Source organism: Bombus pyrosoma, linkage group LG15 (genome assembly GCF_014825855.1).
Source record: "Bombus pyrosoma isolate SC7728 linkage group LG15, ASM1482585v1, whole genome shotgun sequence".
NCBI lineage: Eukaryota > Metazoa > Arthropoda > Insecta > Hymenoptera > Apidae > Bombus > Bombus pyrosoma.
Genome location: NC_057784.1, coordinates 10,666,597 through 10,683,469, shown reverse-complemented (window position 1 = coordinate 10,683,469; position 16,873 = coordinate 10,666,597). Strand labels below are relative to the sequence as shown.

The window sequence follows — 16,873 nt, the reverse complement described above, 5'->3', positions numbered from 1 at the left end:
CGGGATAACTTTTTTTTTAAGGATATATTTCACGAATTGCTAGTCGGGGGACGAGACATTCGACGTACGAACTTCTCGTGAAAAATGAACAGATACCTGTTTGAGCGTTTCACGAAATTCAACATCTAAATGGTGTACAAACATAGGATAATAAAAATAAATTCAAATAGGTGTTGTGCCAGCAATGTCATAAGCGAGCGACTCTAGTCGATTATACGTATGTTTAGTTATCGTTTATTTTCTATTCAACGATTTATCTTTTTTAATAGATGTACCTATACAATTCTTTTGAATACTATCATAGGTAATTTTCTACGAATATTTTACCGAATTGGTTGGAGATTTGCTTTTACCAATCAGTTTTCAATTTCGTTCTCTAAATTATTTCTTAGTAACGTGAAATATGATGCTGCGGTAGATAAAATCTGCAAAATGTTAATAAACAAATTATTTCACGTTATCGAAAATTATAATTTCTTAATGTCTGAAAATTTTTCCTATACATTAAATTTCATAGATCGTAACGCGTATTTGTTGCAGATTTAATACTATATCTACCTTGTTATAAGTTTCTAACGATACAGGGAAAAATCTGTTCGCGGTGAGACAACAAACTCTTCTTGATCGCTCAATCACCATTATTAGATCGTTTCGAATCATCCTCCCAGATTTGTTCATTGGCATGGTCGTCCACAGCGCTGAATATGCTCCGATAGCAACTTTCTCACTGTGTTCTATCACACCGTCACAGCTATAGGTGAACATAAACAATAGCGCCATTGATCCGATTAAATGAAAGATGAAAATCGAGCGTCTCGCAAGAGAGGCAGCAGCCTAAAAGCAAACTATGCATTTAGAAAGTGCCAAATAATTAACAAATACTGATGATGGGAATGTTTATAGTATGTAAATACTAACCAATAGTCCTTGATAAGCAAACAGGCAAATTAACACACTAAATACCAACACTTGTCCAAGTATCAACATCGTATACACGTTTTCAAGTCTGTCGCAAAAGTTGATCAGTGCCTGGTGGTGTCGAACGTACATTTTCAATTTTTCATAAAACGTATGCGCATAGTTTGTTATCATCGATTCCTTCTCGTTTATCTGATGTTCTATATCGCACAGTTTTGAAAACCTGTATCGAAGTATGCGAAACTGACCAGCCAAATGTATGGCCAGAATGCAGAAAATATTATCGAAGCAAAAGTAGGTGACAGCTATTTGATACATATTTATCGTCTGCAAAAAGTATAAAAATTACTTCCCCTGCTACAGCCCACGGAAGAAATCTATTGGTTTTTGCAAAATCGTGTCAGAGATATCGCGTCATTTCTATAGTAATCATTAGATACTAGCGTCGTACTTCAACTAATTGTTACATGTTGCAGTTCCACAGGTGCGGATATCCCAGTTTATGTCATTGTGTTGTAAGTTTAATATAGTAAATATAAGCATGTAATGCAACCAGCTACAATAACAATCGTTCGAAAAATTGCGAGAATCTAAAATACCTGTAGAGTAAATATCATTTCGTAGTAAGGCGACATAGATACTGGCAAATTTAGCCATATGTTGAATGGCAATACTCTTTCGGAATTATTTTTCCCGGCATTTGCTGCAACAAACGCTTAGATGATATACTTTTCTCTATAGCAAATGTTTCGCTTATTTATCGTCAGGTACATTTTCGTATTTACCAAATTTTGAGTTTTTTGAGAAATATTTGACAGTATACACAATCATAGAACATTTTAGAAAATTAACAATACTGAATCAAAGTTTAAAAAAAAAATTGCTTAAGTTATGTGATAAAATAGTATGAAAATTTCTGGGAAGTATCCTATTATCTATATACAGAGCGTCTCCAAAATCTTGGTACAAGCGATTCTGCAGTAAAAAGTAATCAGTAATTCTGCAGGTAAAAATTAATCGAAAACAAGGAATAATATTTTTTCGTTTAAGGCTTCGTTTTCGAGAAAAATGTGTTTGAGGATCCGTCAGATGCCCGTGTACTAATTGCAAGTTTCGAGGTATACGACTTGTCTTTCTGCTCGTGTTGACGAAAAAATGTTACGCCTGTTTTGCGACCTATTTCTGCATAAAGAATCCCGATAACTTGTACTATGACTACGGAGACATCCTATACATATATAGCACGTTGATATTACGTACATCCACGTAAAGCATTCGCGACTTGAATTAAAGATCTACAACACACTATTAGCGAATAGGATAATAGAATAATAGAACAATAGAACCTACCAATAATCGGTGTTGTTAGATAAGCTATTATAGCACATGTACCCATGACGGTGACAGAACAGACGAAGAAGGTGCAAGTTTTTTTGCAATTATTCAAAATTTCTTTCTCGCGAAAATCGTACTTAACGTTCCAAAAATGTTGTTGCATGTACACGATCAGATTTATAAATTCCTCTTTATGCGACATTATGATACATATCTTGATTAAACCCATTGTCACGGTTAATATGTTGGTAATAACGTAAAGAATATCCTGAAATGAATTATGAATTTTTTATAATTATAGCTGTTTGTATGTTTCGTAGAGTTTTAATTGAAATACACGTGTCATAAACTATTATCGAATGTTATATGTCATAAACGATTTTCAGTATTATTGTAGATTAAATTAGAAAATATAATGTATCTCATGAATTTCAAATTTTTAATGTATTAAATATACGTAACCGGAAAAGTTTTTACCAATGACATCCTTGATTATCCGATATAAACGAATAACAAAGACAGGTGCCGATTAAAAGTAATCCCCGTAGATGGCATTGAGAAATCAATACATGCGCTTTACTTATACGATTAAATAATAATTAGAAAGATAATGACCGTCCTTGCTAAATTGCTTTCCAATCTATATTTCTATACATAATAATAATATACTCACGCCTTTGTACAATATAGTGAAGTAGAAATCTCTGGTAATTTCGATTGTAGCAAATATCGAATGCCATACTGTGTAAATGATCATTATTTTCATCCGACGTTCTTCTGCGGAATTTTCGGATATCCATAAACCGATGCTCCTCAAGAAAAACTTTGACAAGACCATCGATATGTCCAAGTCTAATTCCGTTTGCATGGTGTCGGCTGGACAGTGTCTAAAGCTGTCTCGCTCGCGTATGCACCGGTACGTATGAATCATCGCAATAACAGGTGTTACGTTGATTGGAAATCATTCTTTCCTCTTGTCATCTTTACACTATTCTGACATGAAGGGTGCAAAAAGGAAACGGTTGATTGTTATTCTTCGGTATAGACGGAAAGCATATATAAAAGATGCATTTGTCAATTACGTATTTGTTCCTTGATCAATTTTTTTTTTATTATTTACAGTTTGTGCGTATTACTCTGTAATTATGTTCTACTATACCGATGCGATGCTTTAGATCACTTTTAACTCTTGAAAAAATAAATTATAGCTGGATCATTGATAAGACGGTTAGTAGAAGGATACGAAGGCAAGCAGAGGATGTGGAAGTTCCAATCGAAATTACCGAGTAGTGGTTGTTATAAAAATAATAAGAAATTTATACACACTTGTTCGCGTATTCGTATTGTAGAAGAACACCGAGTGTTCGACAATATGCGGCCGAATGGATTTATGAATATGGATTATTTTGATGATTGAATATGAGTGTAACTCGACTTTTAAGCGATAACGTTTAACGAATCAAACTTCAAATGTAATTTTTTTTATTTTTCATTGTAGTTTTATTTCGCTTTGCAGCAGCACTCCTTAGATATTTCATCATCTGTTACTATTTTACATTCTATATACATTCTGTATACTTGCAAGTGAAATATGTATATTACGAAGATAGGGTCTCCTCTGTAGTTTGTCTTAATAGTGTGAAATATGATACCGCAGTACTTAAAACCTGTAACAATAATATGTATAAGCAACAGACATTCGGCGTGTATCCTTTGTACTTTTTACATTTTCGTATACTGTACAGTTTTACACAGTTAAATTTATTATTCGCTGCAATTATGACAAATGCCACAACATTTCAATTACCCGAGTGTATGTTTCTAGAGACACGACAAAGAATCCATAGGCTGTTATGCAACAAGGTACGCCAGATCTTATAGTAACGAGTNAGGACCTTTATACGCTGACAAAGCTATGCTCGCGCTTTCTTGTATGATGCAGTCACAGCTGTAGGTGAACATGAGTAGCTGGCATAGACAGGCTATTAATTGGAAGCTGAAGATCAAACGTGTTCTGGTAGGTGCCCCTGGCTGCGAAAAGATGCGTTATTAGTGCGTAAAAGCTTGTCTGAAGTATGAATAGTGCTCATAATTTTTTAAATGTTCGATATAGATACTTTTTACAGACGACGTGTGATTTACTATGATCCTCATAGTAAGTACAATATACGGTCTATTACTAGACCGCAGATATTGATGTAAATTCGACATTTGCACGAATAAAATTAAAAAGACGGAACTAGGGTACTTTAGGTATAAAGTTATTCCATCGACTAAATGTTATAGAGAGTGCTGTAGTTTGATTATTTTGTATATTCTTGTATATGGTATGTATTGTGTACATTTTTGTACTTTGCGCATACAGGGTTCGTGACACTCTCTGAGATGCAGGAATGTAAAAATGAATAATTGATATGAATGCGTTACACTCACCATAAGTATCTGGTACCCATCGAGACACATTACCAAGCTGAACGCCAGTACTTGCGCCAAAACAGGCAAATTGAATACCGATTCCAGTTTTCCACAATAAGCTATGAGAGCTTGATGTTGTTGAACGTACATCTTAAAGGCGGTGTAACATTTATTTGCCGATGATCCTGAGAACAATTGTGGATTTGTTTCTCCCTTCTCTTTATTCGTTAAATCGGTCATGCGGGACATTTTATATTGCAGCATTTGAAATTGAGTAGCCAAGTGTAGATTCATGACGCATAATAGATTGTCAAAACAGAAATAGCCGACTCCAATATGGTACAATGTCAGGAGCTATGGGTATATAAAGATTTCCATTAAGTTTGTTACTGGTATTAAATTAGATAATATTAAATACGTGGAGCATTAGGAAAAAGAAGCGATCCGGTACCTGTAACACGAATGTTATTTCATAGTATGGGGACATTGTCAGTGGTAGATCAATCCACATATTAAATAGAAATTCTCTGGCTGACTCGTTCCTCCCAATATTTTCTGGAATAGATACAGAATGGCATAATTCTTTATAAATATTGAATAGAAAATATATAGTATTGAAGAAAGTTCAACAACAATTCAATTAAATCTTCTGAATCTGCCATAGATTACACTTAGATATTTTTGTGCTCTTTAAAATAAATAAAAAAATAGAAATTCCAATGTAAGATTAAGCGACTTACCAACAATTGGACTAAGGGCGTAACAAATAAGGGTCGCTTTGGTGGTGAATATTACGAAACAAACAAAGACGGTACATTTGCGTTTGCAGTTCATATAAATCCTTTTCTCGTACTCATCGTAATTATCGTGCCAAAAACTTCGTTGCGTATATGTGATTAACTGAAAAAGTTCTTGTTTATGCGCAAGCAATACGATCATCTTCAGAAGAGGCAATAGGACCGCCATAATGTTGCACACGATGTAAAGGCAGGTCTGTAAGCAGAGAAAATGTATCGAAAGTATAGAACTACGGATGGATCTTATTTCACTTGCGCGTTATATAAATCTTTTGTTAATCCAAATTAGGTACGACAAATGAGAAAACAGGGCACAAGCCACGATATTACAAATTTACGAGAAAACAACCGTTTTATGGGAAAAATAAGTTATTTCAGGAAATCTAATACATTGTAATTGTCTTAAATGATAATCAAATTACGCTACAAATTTTATAACCATGTTACCAAATTTTAAGTTGCATAGTTCCTTTTATTACAATGTCCCGCGCTTTATTCCACAAATAAACAATGAACTTTGTTTTGCATATTGACTTATTAGCTTCTGTAACTTTAATGCTTGAAATGAAACTGGACTATTACAGAAATTTAGTCCGCAACTGTATCGTTCATCGAGATTTATCTCTCTTCAAATATCTCGGTAAAAATAATTGTTCGAATACTTACACTCAGATCACCGAAAGAATAATAAATATCCGAAAGCTCTAGCCATAGAGCAAAGAGAATAATGACGAACGTGTAAATCTGCGTAACAAGTCTGACGCGTCTTTCCAATTGGTTTTTCGACGTCCATAATCCAACGAGCTTCATAAAAGTCGACGTCAAGCTAATAGATATGTCGTGGCTCTTCAGAAATCTCATATTGTACTGTCAATATTCTGGTATGTTAGGACATTGAACTGATACACTTGTACACGGTCTACATCGATTATTGCAACGCATTAGAGACGATCAGTCGCTTTGATGTATTGGCATCCTTTCATTCACCGATAGCGTACTTTGTATCTATTTTGTTATTATCGTTGATGCACCGTTATTTGATCTTCCGGGAAAAAAATGACGAGAACAAACGAAAGAAAAGAAAAGAGCGAACGTTCGATCACGGTAGCCCAGGATTACTATTCTTTGTTCCGAATGAACAACGAGTGGATGGGATCGATCGAGTTATACATTATTCCGGGGTTACGAGACCCTTTGTGAAATCGAAGTGCTGTTCGACAGCTGTTTCGTTTTGCCAAAGGAAAATTTATCCTGCTAAATGAGGCATACGACTTAAGAAAGTTGTCTATAATTTCCTTTGATAGAGTCTAAGAGCAAAGAACGTAGATCGCTTGATGCAGCGGCGGCGCGTTAAAGTTACGAAGATGATAAATGTCTTTTTTTTTTTTTGTTTCTATGATTTGTGAAAGGTGCTGTGCAGATTCAGGGATATTTTATCTATAAAACGAATAAAGAAATTTTGGCAACATTTGTTCTCTTATGTCTGTGTATGATGTCAGGTGCTTGTAGTACGCAATAGAATATTATTGTCTACCTACTTGGGTACTTTTTCCCCAATATATTTCATTGGGATAAAGGAATGTTTTTTATTTTGTCTTTCTATAACATGCAAATATATCACTTTGATGCGAAACTATCTATTTGAAATTCCTTACTTTATGCGAAATTTCACTTGTATTTTAATTATTGTTTGACTGATTCCTTAACAATGTAAAGTACGACACCGCGGAGCTTAAAATCTGTGAAAAGCGAATAAACAGTTTAGGCGTGTGATGATTTTAAACGTTCCTAATAAAATCTGATATAACGATGGTAATTATGGTGTTTATTATTAGCGATATAACAATGACGTTACTTACTAATTCACCTTTACATAATTCGTATACTTATCAGGAGTACTTCATTAAACAAGTTTTTCAGTATAAGAGAAAAAAATATCTTACCGAAACTACCATAGGATCTCTGATTAATCGTGATTTAAATATTCACTTGCTTCGATGATTATCAAGCGGAGTTTACATTTAGGAGCTTGCAAAAAATTTCTGAAATATTACAGCGTTTAACCAAATAGGAAGTTACATATTAATACGATTATCACTTTGGCGACAGAAGATTCATTTCTATATTATTTTTGAGAGTTTGATTTGCAATATGCATAGATTGTCACACTTTTTGTAGATAATGTTTCAGAATGGAGAAAAATGCCACTGTAGTGCTCAAACCCCATAATGGAATAGATAAAAATGATTATGTTAAAGGTAAAATTAGTTATTCAGAATTGAATTCTAATTATTTTAAAGCGTGAGAGTGAGCGAGACAACGGGATAGAGAGATAGAGATAGAGAGAGGGAGTGAGTGCAATTGATATTATTATATCAGATTTGAAAAGTTATGTACGAACATTTGTTTTGACTGTAGGAATTAATTAATTTTTACTAAGAAAGGTACATATTTACAGGATTTTCAACTATACGTGTTACGTCTGCGCTTACCCCGGTGTAAGTTTCCAATGACACAGTGAAGAATCCACAAGCAGTCAAACAAGAGGGTGTCGCGGACCTCATGATAACCAGTATTAAGTCCTTGCGTAATATTTTTCCAAATTGGTCCATCGGTAAGCGCGACCATAAGCTCTTATACGCGGCATTAGCTACGTTCGCACTATCTCGTATCAGACAATCGCAACTATAGGTGAACATCAACAGTTGACACATGCAACCCGTTATATGAAAGGCGAAAGTAAAGCGTCTTGTAGCGGGAGCATCATCCTATAGATAGAGAGAACAAGTGAAATCATCCTTTTATAAAAATAAAAAATGGAATAGCTTAGAATTATTCTACCTGAGGTAGGACAACGAAATACAGATACTATACTAACCATAAGTATCAAATACCCATCGAGGCAGATTAATAAGCTGAATAGCGACACCTGTCCGAGTACAATCAAGTTGAATACATCTTCGAGTTTTTTACAAAAATCAGTGAGTGCTTGGTGTTGTTGAATGTAAGTCCTAAGCTTTCCGTATCGATGTATACTGTATGATAACTTTTCCGAAACTTCGTAGAATTCTGCACAGTCGTTCGTGTTGCACATATTTGCAAGTCTATATTGCAAGATACGAAACTGTGCAGCAGTGTGTAGATTTAAAATGCATAAAACATTGTCGAAGCAATGGTAGCACACACCAACATGATACGAGCATACAACCTGCAAAAATATCGATCGATTAAACACTAATTTCAAAGGGTCTATTAACGCCGTTTTATAGATAAAGTAATTGTTCATGAGGTATTTGTATCTTTACATTTACAAATAATTGTAAAGTAAAATAATGTAAAACCTGTAGCATGAACATTAATTCGAAATATGGTGTCATGGATAGATGACATTCGGGGAGCCACATGTTAAACGGAAGTATTCGCTCGGATTCATTTTTTCCATAGTTTACTGAAAAGTATGCCAAACAGATCTTCTATTTAATCATTGTAGTTTAGCCCTTCTTACAAGCTATGAGCGATTACGATGCTGATAAAGTAATTCCAACAATTAAGTGCCTAATTGATCTTGGTGTGTAGTGTTATGAACGTTTATTTGAGTCTGCATCGATCGGCCATAGAGCCTGCTGGGCCATCGTTTGGCACTACGGCGATGTGGTGAGATTTATGACACGGTATTTACTATTAAGGCAAGGGAGACGGAAATAAAGAAGTTGAAAATACATGCTATGCGTCGAAGTCATTTTAACGTCGTTAATGTTTGGTTTGAATCACGTACCATTCGAATACTGGTAGAAAAAATCTGCCTCTCAAAAATAGCAATCGTTTCTGACCGTGTCGTAAACCTCGCGTCACGTTGAATTTTTGCAGAGGTGCTTTGCCGAGATTTGTTCGGCAACCGAACTTATTTTACGTGCTTTGCCGTTAAAGCGTAAAGCTGGAAACGTACCTAGCAAAATTTATTATTTAAATTAATAACGAATGATCGTAACGAGTCAAGATTTCTATTTATAAAGTGCCATTTATAGAAAGATAATATTCTATGTTAGTAATTATTTTATTCTTAAATATCTCACTTAGAATTGGCCTCGCTATGAAACCGATAACCGTTCCCTGAGCGAAGAAAGTGAAGACGCAAACGAAAATGGTACACGTACGTCTGCAGTTATCCACGATCATTTGCTCGTGTGAGTCGTAATTCAAGTGCCAAAAATTTATTTTCGCATAACCGATTATGTCAAGCAGCTCTTCGTTATATATTAACAAAATGAAGATTTTGACCACAACTAGAACAATAGTTATAACGTTGCATATGACGTAAACAGAGTCCTGTAACCAAAACATCGAGTTGATTTCTGCAAATCAAATTGTTTAAAATCGTTATAAAGAAAATTGCCGATTGCTCGATTTAATTCGTCTAGTTAAAAAATTAGATTCTCCACTTACACCAAGATCTCCCCAACTGAAGTACAAATCCCTCGCCTCGGTCGATAGGGAGAGGAGGACGGCGAATAACGTATAACTCAACGCAACGTTCCTGCGACGTTTCTCGACGTAATTATTCGCCAGCCAAAAACCAACGAATTTCATGTAGAAACTCGTGATGATGATAGACAGATCTTTAACTTGCCTAGAGCTCATACCGAGTGTTCTATGGTAGAATGCTTCGATCTTCGATTCTATCGAATGTTTCCAGCTTGCCTATTATCCATCCCGAAGGACACTGACGCGATATTCCCTATTCCTTGATCGGTTCTCGCTTTGTTGTCTGGCTCGTTTCTCTTTTTCTACTTCGTGGACAACTGGTTATTCTGAACGTCATTGTAATTGCGCGCGAAGTGTAAAAGTGGTGCCGGATCGATAAATTATGTATTATTCCAGGTAAACGGTGAACGTTCGGACGTGACGACAATGTATTATATATGCGACAGTTCAGGAGATTTGATTCGTGGAAGCCTCTGAAGAGCATTGTGCGCTCGAATTCGATCATGGTTGCTGCTCTCGAGCATAACGGTGGAATTTGCCAGGATTATTTGTAAATTGTTTCGTAAGTATCCATCTTTTTTCTTTTTTTCGTGTTTTAGCGGTGCATGTCAGGTGTAAATGATATGTGGCTGTATTTTGCGGATACAAATTATGCCGAATGTGTCGATAATGTACAGGTCAATGGAAGGTGTACATCAAGCTTGTCACTGACTTAAGATACGATCGTTACAAATTACCGATGTTGCACGGTTAGAAATAGAAATAGACTATACTTGGACTAGTAGTATTTTTAATTTTGCGTCGCCTTGGAAAAGTTTGTAATATATTCAATACGTTGTGTGTAGAATGGAGGGGAAGGGCGTGACGTACGATCGGGGGTGATAGATCGATGATCGATCGATCGAATATTAAAGTTTGTTCGCAACCATTGAAATATTTTTATTATCTAGATCCATGTTTATACTATGAATTATTTATTCTTCATTTTCAAAGACGATTCCCTTATGAGCGTAAAGTATGACATTGTAGTACTCATAAGCTGTAACATAAAATTTTAGTGTCGTCATAGGATTCATCCAAAAATTTATATGTTTCTGGTAATGCGTTGCAAAAAGCGATATTTGTAGGATGAGCGGGATTAAGTAAGAAACGGATTACATACCGCGGTAGATGTTTCCAAAGATACAGGAAAGAATCCACCGGCGGTCAGATAGCATGGTCGCGTTGATTTCATTATCATTATCTTCACGTCTTCTCGTAACATTCTGCCAGTTTCGGTCATTGGCAAAGTCGTCCACCAGCCTGAGTACGTTGCCAAGCTAATATTCGAACTTTCCTCCATTAAGCCGTGGCAAGTGTACGTAAAGAAAATTATATGGATAAAGTTACCGAACATGTGGAACACGAAAATCAGTCGTGTACCAGGGGATACATCTGCCTGTGTACATAGCATAGATTCGTATTCAAAAATCAGATGATATTCCGATACAGCTATTAAATATATTTAAAACGAACGAATATTTGTTTTCTCGACAAACAAATAAATCTGTGCAAGTTTGAGAAGGTTTAACGCGAGAAATATGTGTATCTCAAAAGTTGGACAAACATTAAACGAGACGAACTTACATGTGCGATTTAACGATTTTTATATAAGAGTTAAACGATGAAATTTGCGGTAATTGTGTTTCTACGTATTTAAAAAAATAGAAAAACAAATAGGAAGTTCGCACATACCAAAAGTATCTCGTACGTGTCGAAACACATCAGCAAGCTAAAGATGACTATATGGCCGAAGATTGGTAATTTATAAACATATTCGAGCCTTTCGCAGAATTTGATCAACGACTGATGCTGCCGAATGCATTTTTTCAACGCTGCGTAGCACTTGTCGGTGTAATCGACCTTATCCGTTTGCTGGTCGATGATCTTCCATAGGTTCAAAAGCCTGTTATGCAGGATGCGGAATTGGCAGATCACGTGCATATTCAGTATGCATAAGAAGTTGTCGCAGGCCATATAGGCTACACAGATTTGTTGCACAGTCGCTAGCTGTGTAAATAGTGATTTTCCATAGTGAAATCATAATTGTGCTCGCTAGGTTTTCACCTTCTTCAGTGAATATTAAAGCGCTATTTACTTAATTCCTAATTACTATCGAACATGCTCGCTAATTAGACACTGTCGCGTTTCATGGACTTAAATGGAGATACCTGAATGACGAACATTATTTCGTAATACGGTGTCACGTATATCGGCAGATCGACCCACATTGCGACCGGAAGTGCTCTCTCTGAGCTATTGCTTCTAATGTTCGCTGAAATATAGCGAAACACGAGTTTTTGTTTTATAGTATCCTTCCGATTGTTACAAATGTTTGTTTTAAAATCAGCTTTCGCTAGAACGAGTTTAGATTTTTTAGATCCAAACGAGACGGTTATTTTTTACTTAGATCGTTAATTTATCTCCTCAATTTCCATAACTTAGGAACAAACAACAAGTTATCGTGATTTGGGAAATTTCTTTTCTTATTGTTTTATAACTTATAGCTTGTTTTACTATATTTTGATGAAAAGTAAGACGAAGTATTATCCTTCTAGTGCAAAATATTGATGTTTATTTCATTAGTTCGAAAATTATTACTTTCTTCCTGTAGAAAAGACGCTTTATTTAATCTTTTGATCGATGAATTAACTTACCGCAGATTGGTGCAACTGCATAGAAGGAGGCAATAATTTGTATAACAAGGATTATAAATAGCGACCACAGTTTGCAAACTTTCTTGCATTCCGCGAAAAGTATCTTCTCATCGAGATCATAATTCAAGTGCCAAAAATGCTTTTGGGCATATACGATTATATGAGAGAATTCCGTTTTATAAAGATTTATTATCGAAATTTTAAACATCACCAATATCGTGTTCAATACGTTGGCTGCCAGAAAGATACAACGCTGAAAAAATGATTCTAATAAATTGCAGTAAATGATCGATGGAAAATGATGTTTAACATTTAATTGTTACAACTTGCTATGTGAAGAGCAAGATTACGATTTAGTAATACATTTGCAGTTAGTAAATTTTAATTAAAGGAATATTTAAAATAACATTAGACAAACGCTTCTAAATGCGCCAATCTGCAATGAAAAAATGTCTTCAAAGTTCTGCAGCGATATTTAATTCCGTATAATATAATTCATCCAAATAACTGCACTATTGATTTACCAACACGCAGTACAAGTAACTACCTATACGCAGTTTAATGGTAACGTTAAAATTGATACAAAAACGGAGAAAATTTTTCACGGGGGTTACTTATTTTCTTACTCACGTCCAAATCGTTCAAATTGTGATAAATATCCGCGACGTTCACGTACATGCTATAAGCGCTTGTAATCATGGTATAGAACACCGCGAATTTTCTTTGCCTATCTTCGGTTTTGTTCGCCGATTTCCAAATACCCGTGATTTTCAGCAGCAACCGTGATATTTTAATGGATATATCTGTGTATTGTTCGGTATGCATGACAATCTTTTCTTCTCAATCCTGATTCTAAAATCACGCAATAGATAGTAAACTTAGCGATACCAAGTGGCATTTTGATCTGCCTAGACACTCTATATTTCGTGGTAGATACGTGTCTTACCTAAGCAAACTTTTGACGACCAGGAAACGAATATGAATATTTTATTCCTCACGTAATAAGAGCATAAAAGAATAAAGAATAACAGAGCTGTCGATCAAAGCGAAACCGTTGCGCACTTACGCTAAAATTTCCCCAATGAAAAGCGCTCCGACCACGTAGATCAGCGCGAAATCTCTGCGACCTTGTTCATTTTGAATCGTCGCTAGCTACAGGCCTACGATTTATATGAGAAAACTTGCTCAAATTACCGAGATGTCGTGACTCTGCATCATTCGCGCGGTGAACGTCGAATAAACGAAGCAAGGGCGATGTAGTATAGTGACAATTATAACTGATCGATTTTTAACGAGATGTTAGACGCAGGGTCTTTAATCGCGACGACACTCTGACGATTTGTGTCTATGCTAATCAAAAATTCGCGTAGCTGCCTGTAACGTGTCCTGTTCTCGTGTCAAGTGTAGACGTTGCAACGTAATCGGAGATGCATTATTCACGATTCGAGGGTGTTTGAATGGAATAGGTGACGATAGAAAGAACGAGAGACGATCGTGACCGTGCATAAGATGGCCTGCGATTCATTTCACTCGTTTTAAGCGATGGAAGAGTGCTTTGTCTCGTGGCTCCATGGAACTCTTACGATTGTCCAACGTAATATCGCAGATCAAGTTGCTGCAGAGGATCCGAGGGGATAAAGTTTGTGCCTGAATTTATTCTGAAAATTTTTCGTTAATTTTTCAAATGCAAAGAAAATTACGTCGCATAAAAGGATCCTATTCTTTTTTAACGCGAAAGCAAGGAAATTGTACGTTCACTGATATCATTAGACAATATTAAATTTATTCTTGTAATTATGTAGATATAAATAGTGAAATTTATTTGCAAATATTAAAATATTTCCATTATGCAAGTCTGTGCATTTAACTACTCCGCTGCTGCTTTTATAGACGATTCTCCCATGAGAAGTATGACATCGTCGAGCTTATAAGCTGTAACAACAAATTTTATCAAGGTGTTTCATAATTTTCCATGTACATGCGTATTCTATTATAATTACAGATATGTAAAAACGTGTACGTAATAAGCAGAAATCCAAAAATATGACGCATGCAGTATCGTAAGTAAAACTTACGTTACGTAATTTCCAAGATAACACATACGTGATTTATATTCAAATTTTGCTTACTTAAGGACAAAAAACAGTTACATATTGTACCGGATTGCAAAATGTGGCATTTTCAGAGTAAATGGGATTCAAAGAAAGAAATTGCTGCATACCGCGGTAGATGTTTCCAAAGTGATAGGAAAGACTCCTCCGGCGGACAGATAACACGGTCGCATCGATTTCATAATTATTATCCTCGTATCTTTGCGTATCTTCCTGCCTGTTTCGGTCATTGGCAAAATTGTCCACCATCCTGAATACGATGCCGTGCTAATATTCGAGCTTTCCTCTACTAAACCATTGCAGATATACGTGAAAAAAATGATGTGGGTAAAACTACCGATCATGTGGAAGAAGAAAATAAGTCGTGTCCCAGGAGATACGTCCGCTTACGTACAAATGTTTTAAGTGACCATCGTAAGAAATATGGCTTTTATTTTTCATCCGGCAGGTACCGAATAATAGTAAAACGCACGATCGCTCTTGTCTAATTTTATTAAATTGTTAATTTGAGAAATATGGCGTATCCACGATAGCTTTTCGATTAATTCGTTTTAAACCGCTCACACGTACCAGAATGACTTCGTACGTGTCAAAGTACATCAGCACGCTAAAGATAACCATGTGGCTGAGGATCGGCAATGTGTAAATGTCGTCGAGTTTAGCGCTGAATTCGATCAACGATTGATGTTTTTGGATGCATTTTTTCAAGTACTCGACGATATCTGTTCGTTCGTCGATGTTCGACCATAGATTCACTATGGTCACAGCATACGAAATTGGTAGACCACGTGTAGATTTAGCACGCATAAGAAGTTGTCGGGGTATAATATAGCTCACGCCAATTTGTTGTACGGCCAGTAATTGTGTATGGAAATAGCAATTTATCGTGGAGTTAATCGATGACAAGTTATTACGATTGCTCGCAGAAGAAGCAGACAGCCTCGTACTCCTGCGACCCGCTTAACATCGCCTCCACGATCGTCGAGGGCGCCAATCTCTCGCCTATGACATGACAGTGGTCACAGATGTCCGTTGCCTCGCGTCCGATCTTCATCAGGTACTCGTGAACACGCCGTGTGTCGTGAACACCTGGGTCATCCTGTAGGCATGGTGTTACCTGGGCAGCGTCTAAAGCTGTCTCGCTCGCGTATGCACCAGTACGTATGAATCATCGCAATAACAGGTGTTGCGTTGATTAATTCATTCTTTCCTATTGTTATTCGTATACCATTCTGGTACGAAGGGCGCAAAAAGGAAAAGGTTGATTGCTACCCTTTGGTATAGACGGAAAAACACATAAAAGATGTATTCGTCAATTACGTATTTGTTCGTTGACCAATTTCTCTTACATTATTGACAGAAATTTGTGCGTATTACATTGTCATTATTTTCTATTCTACCGATGCTATGCTTTTAACCACATTTAACTCTCGAAAAAATATACTATAGCTGAATTATTTGATAAGACGGTTGGTAAAAGAATAGTTGGGAAAGAAGTTCCAATCGAAATTACCAAATAGTGATTGTTATAAAAATATTACAAAATTAATAAGAAATTTACACACACCTGTTCGCGTATTCGTATTGTAGAAGAACACCGAGTGTTCGATATGAATATGCAACCGAATGGATTTATGAATACGGATTATTTTGATGATTGAATATGAGTGTAACTGGACTTTTAAGCGTCAACGTATAACGAATCAAACTTCAAATGCAATTTTTATTATTTTTCATTGTAGTTTTATTTCGCTTTGCAGCAGCACCCCTTACATAATTTATCATCTATTACTAGTCATTCTGTATACTTGCAACTGAAATATGTATATTACGAAGAGAGGGTCTCCTCTGTAGTTTGTCTTAATAATGTGAAATATGATACCGCAGTACTTAAAACCTGTAACAATAATATGTATAAGTAACAGACATTCGGCGTGTATCCTTTGTACTTTTTACATTTTCGTATACTGTACAGTTTTACACAGTTAAATTTATTATTCGCTGCAATTATGACAAATGCCACAACATTTCAATTACCCGAGTGTATGTTTCTAGAGACACGACAAAGAATCCATAGGCTGTTATGCAACAAGGTACGCCAGATCTTATAGTAACGAGT

General features: G+C 35.8%; 4 protein-coding genes and 1 pseudogene across 4 annotated transcripts in view; all 5 read right to left on the bottom strand.

Annotated features, from left to right (window-relative positions):
- Window positions 1-185: 185 nt before the first annotated feature.
- LOC122575673 (odorant receptor 4-like) lies at window positions 186-3,121 on the bottom strand. The gene is made up of 6 exons (XM_043744975.1): window positions 2,927-3,121; window positions 2,269-2,521; window positions 1,518-1,621; window positions 919-1,245; window positions 559-834; window positions 186-425 (listed from the first exon to the last, which is right to left on the bottom strand). The coding sequence occupies exons 1-6, from the start codon at window positions 3,119-3,121 to the stop codon at window positions 357-359; spliced, it is 1,224 nt and encodes a 407-aa protein (XP_043600910.1). The 3' UTR covers window positions 186-356.
- A 665-nt stretch (window positions 3,122-3,786) lies between these two features.
- LOC122575677 lies at window positions 3,787-6,564 on the bottom strand (annotated as a pseudogene).
- A 1,336-nt stretch (window positions 6,565-7,900) lies between these two features.
- LOC122575904 (odorant receptor 13a-like) lies at window positions 7,901-10,127 on the bottom strand. Its single transcript, XM_043745393.1, has 5 exons — window positions 9,911-10,127; window positions 9,620-9,748; window positions 8,777-8,913; window positions 8,344-8,673; window positions 7,901-8,233 (listed from the first exon to the last, which is right to left on the bottom strand). Exons 1-5 carry the CDS (start codon window positions 10,101-10,103, stop codon window positions 7,901-7,903), a joined length of 1,122 nt encoding a protein of 373 aa, XP_043601328.1. The 5' UTR covers window positions 10,104-10,127.
- A 790-nt stretch (window positions 10,128-10,917) lies between these two features.
- LOC122575679 (odorant receptor 30a-like) lies at window positions 10,918-13,468 on the bottom strand. Its single transcript, XM_043744982.1, has 6 exons — window positions 13,274-13,468; window positions 12,644-12,896; window positions 12,158-12,261; window positions 11,682-11,996; window positions 11,110-11,385; window positions 10,918-10,986 (listed from the first exon to the last, which is right to left on the bottom strand). The coding sequence occupies exons 1-6, from the start codon at window positions 13,466-13,468 to the stop codon at window positions 10,918-10,920; spliced, it is 1,212 nt and encodes a 403-aa protein (XP_043600917.1).
- A 3,049-nt stretch (window positions 13,469-16,517) lies between these two features.
- LOC122575684 (odorant receptor 13a-like) overlaps window positions 16,518-16,873 on the bottom strand; it is a 2,868-nt gene continuing 2,512 nt past the window's right edge. The window contains exons 6-7 of the mRNA XM_043744990.1: window positions 16,792-16,873; window positions 16,518-16,651 (exon numbers count right to left, since the gene is read on the bottom strand). The exon at window positions 16,792-16,873 is cut by the window's right edge and continues 54 nt beyond it. Of these exons, the coding sequence (XP_043600925.1) occupies window positions 16,583-16,651; window positions 16,792-16,873 (151 nt within the window). The 3' untranslated portion in view covers window positions 16,518-16,582. The remainder of the gene's footprint in view (window positions 16,652-16,791) is intronic.

Excerpts from the sequence above, each read along its gene's own strand:
- LOC122575673 (XM_043744975.1), bottom strand. The coding sequence starts at position 3,121 with ATGCAAACGGAATTAGACTTGGACATATCGATGGTCTTGTCAAAGTTT. Across the intron at positions 1,246-1,517 it reads AAATGATATTTACTCTACAG|ACGATAAATATGTATCAAAT; the intron begins GTATTTTAGATT and ends TACTTTTTGCAG. Across the intron at positions 426-558 it reads CGTTAGAAACTTATAACAAG|ATTTTATCTACCGCAGCATC; the intron begins GTAGATATAGTA and ends AACATTTTGCAG.
- LOC122575904 (XM_043745393.1), bottom strand. The coding sequence starts at position 10,103 with ATGAGCTCTAGGCAAGTTAAAGATCTGTCTATCATCATCACGAGTTTC. Across the intron at positions 8,914-9,619 it reads GATCGTGGATAACTGCAGAC|TAAACTATGGAAAAAATGAA; the intron begins GTACGTGTACCA and ends CATACTTTTCAG. Across the intron at positions 8,234-8,343 it reads ATGGGTATTTGATACTTATG|GATGATGCTCCCGCTACAAG; the intron begins GTTAGTATAGTA and ends CTCTATCTATAG.
- LOC122575679 (XM_043744982.1), bottom strand. The coding sequence starts at position 13,468 with ATGCATACCGAACAATACACAGATATATCCATTAAAATATCACGGTTG. Across the intron at positions 12,262-12,643 it reads TGCAGTTGCACCAATCTGCG|CGAACATTAGAAGCAATAGC; the intron begins GTAAGTTAATTC and ends GCTATATTTCAG. Across the intron at positions 11,386-11,681 it reads ACACGTACGAGATACTTTTG|GCAGATGTATCCCCTGGTAC; the intron begins GTATGTGCGAAC and ends CTATGTACACAG.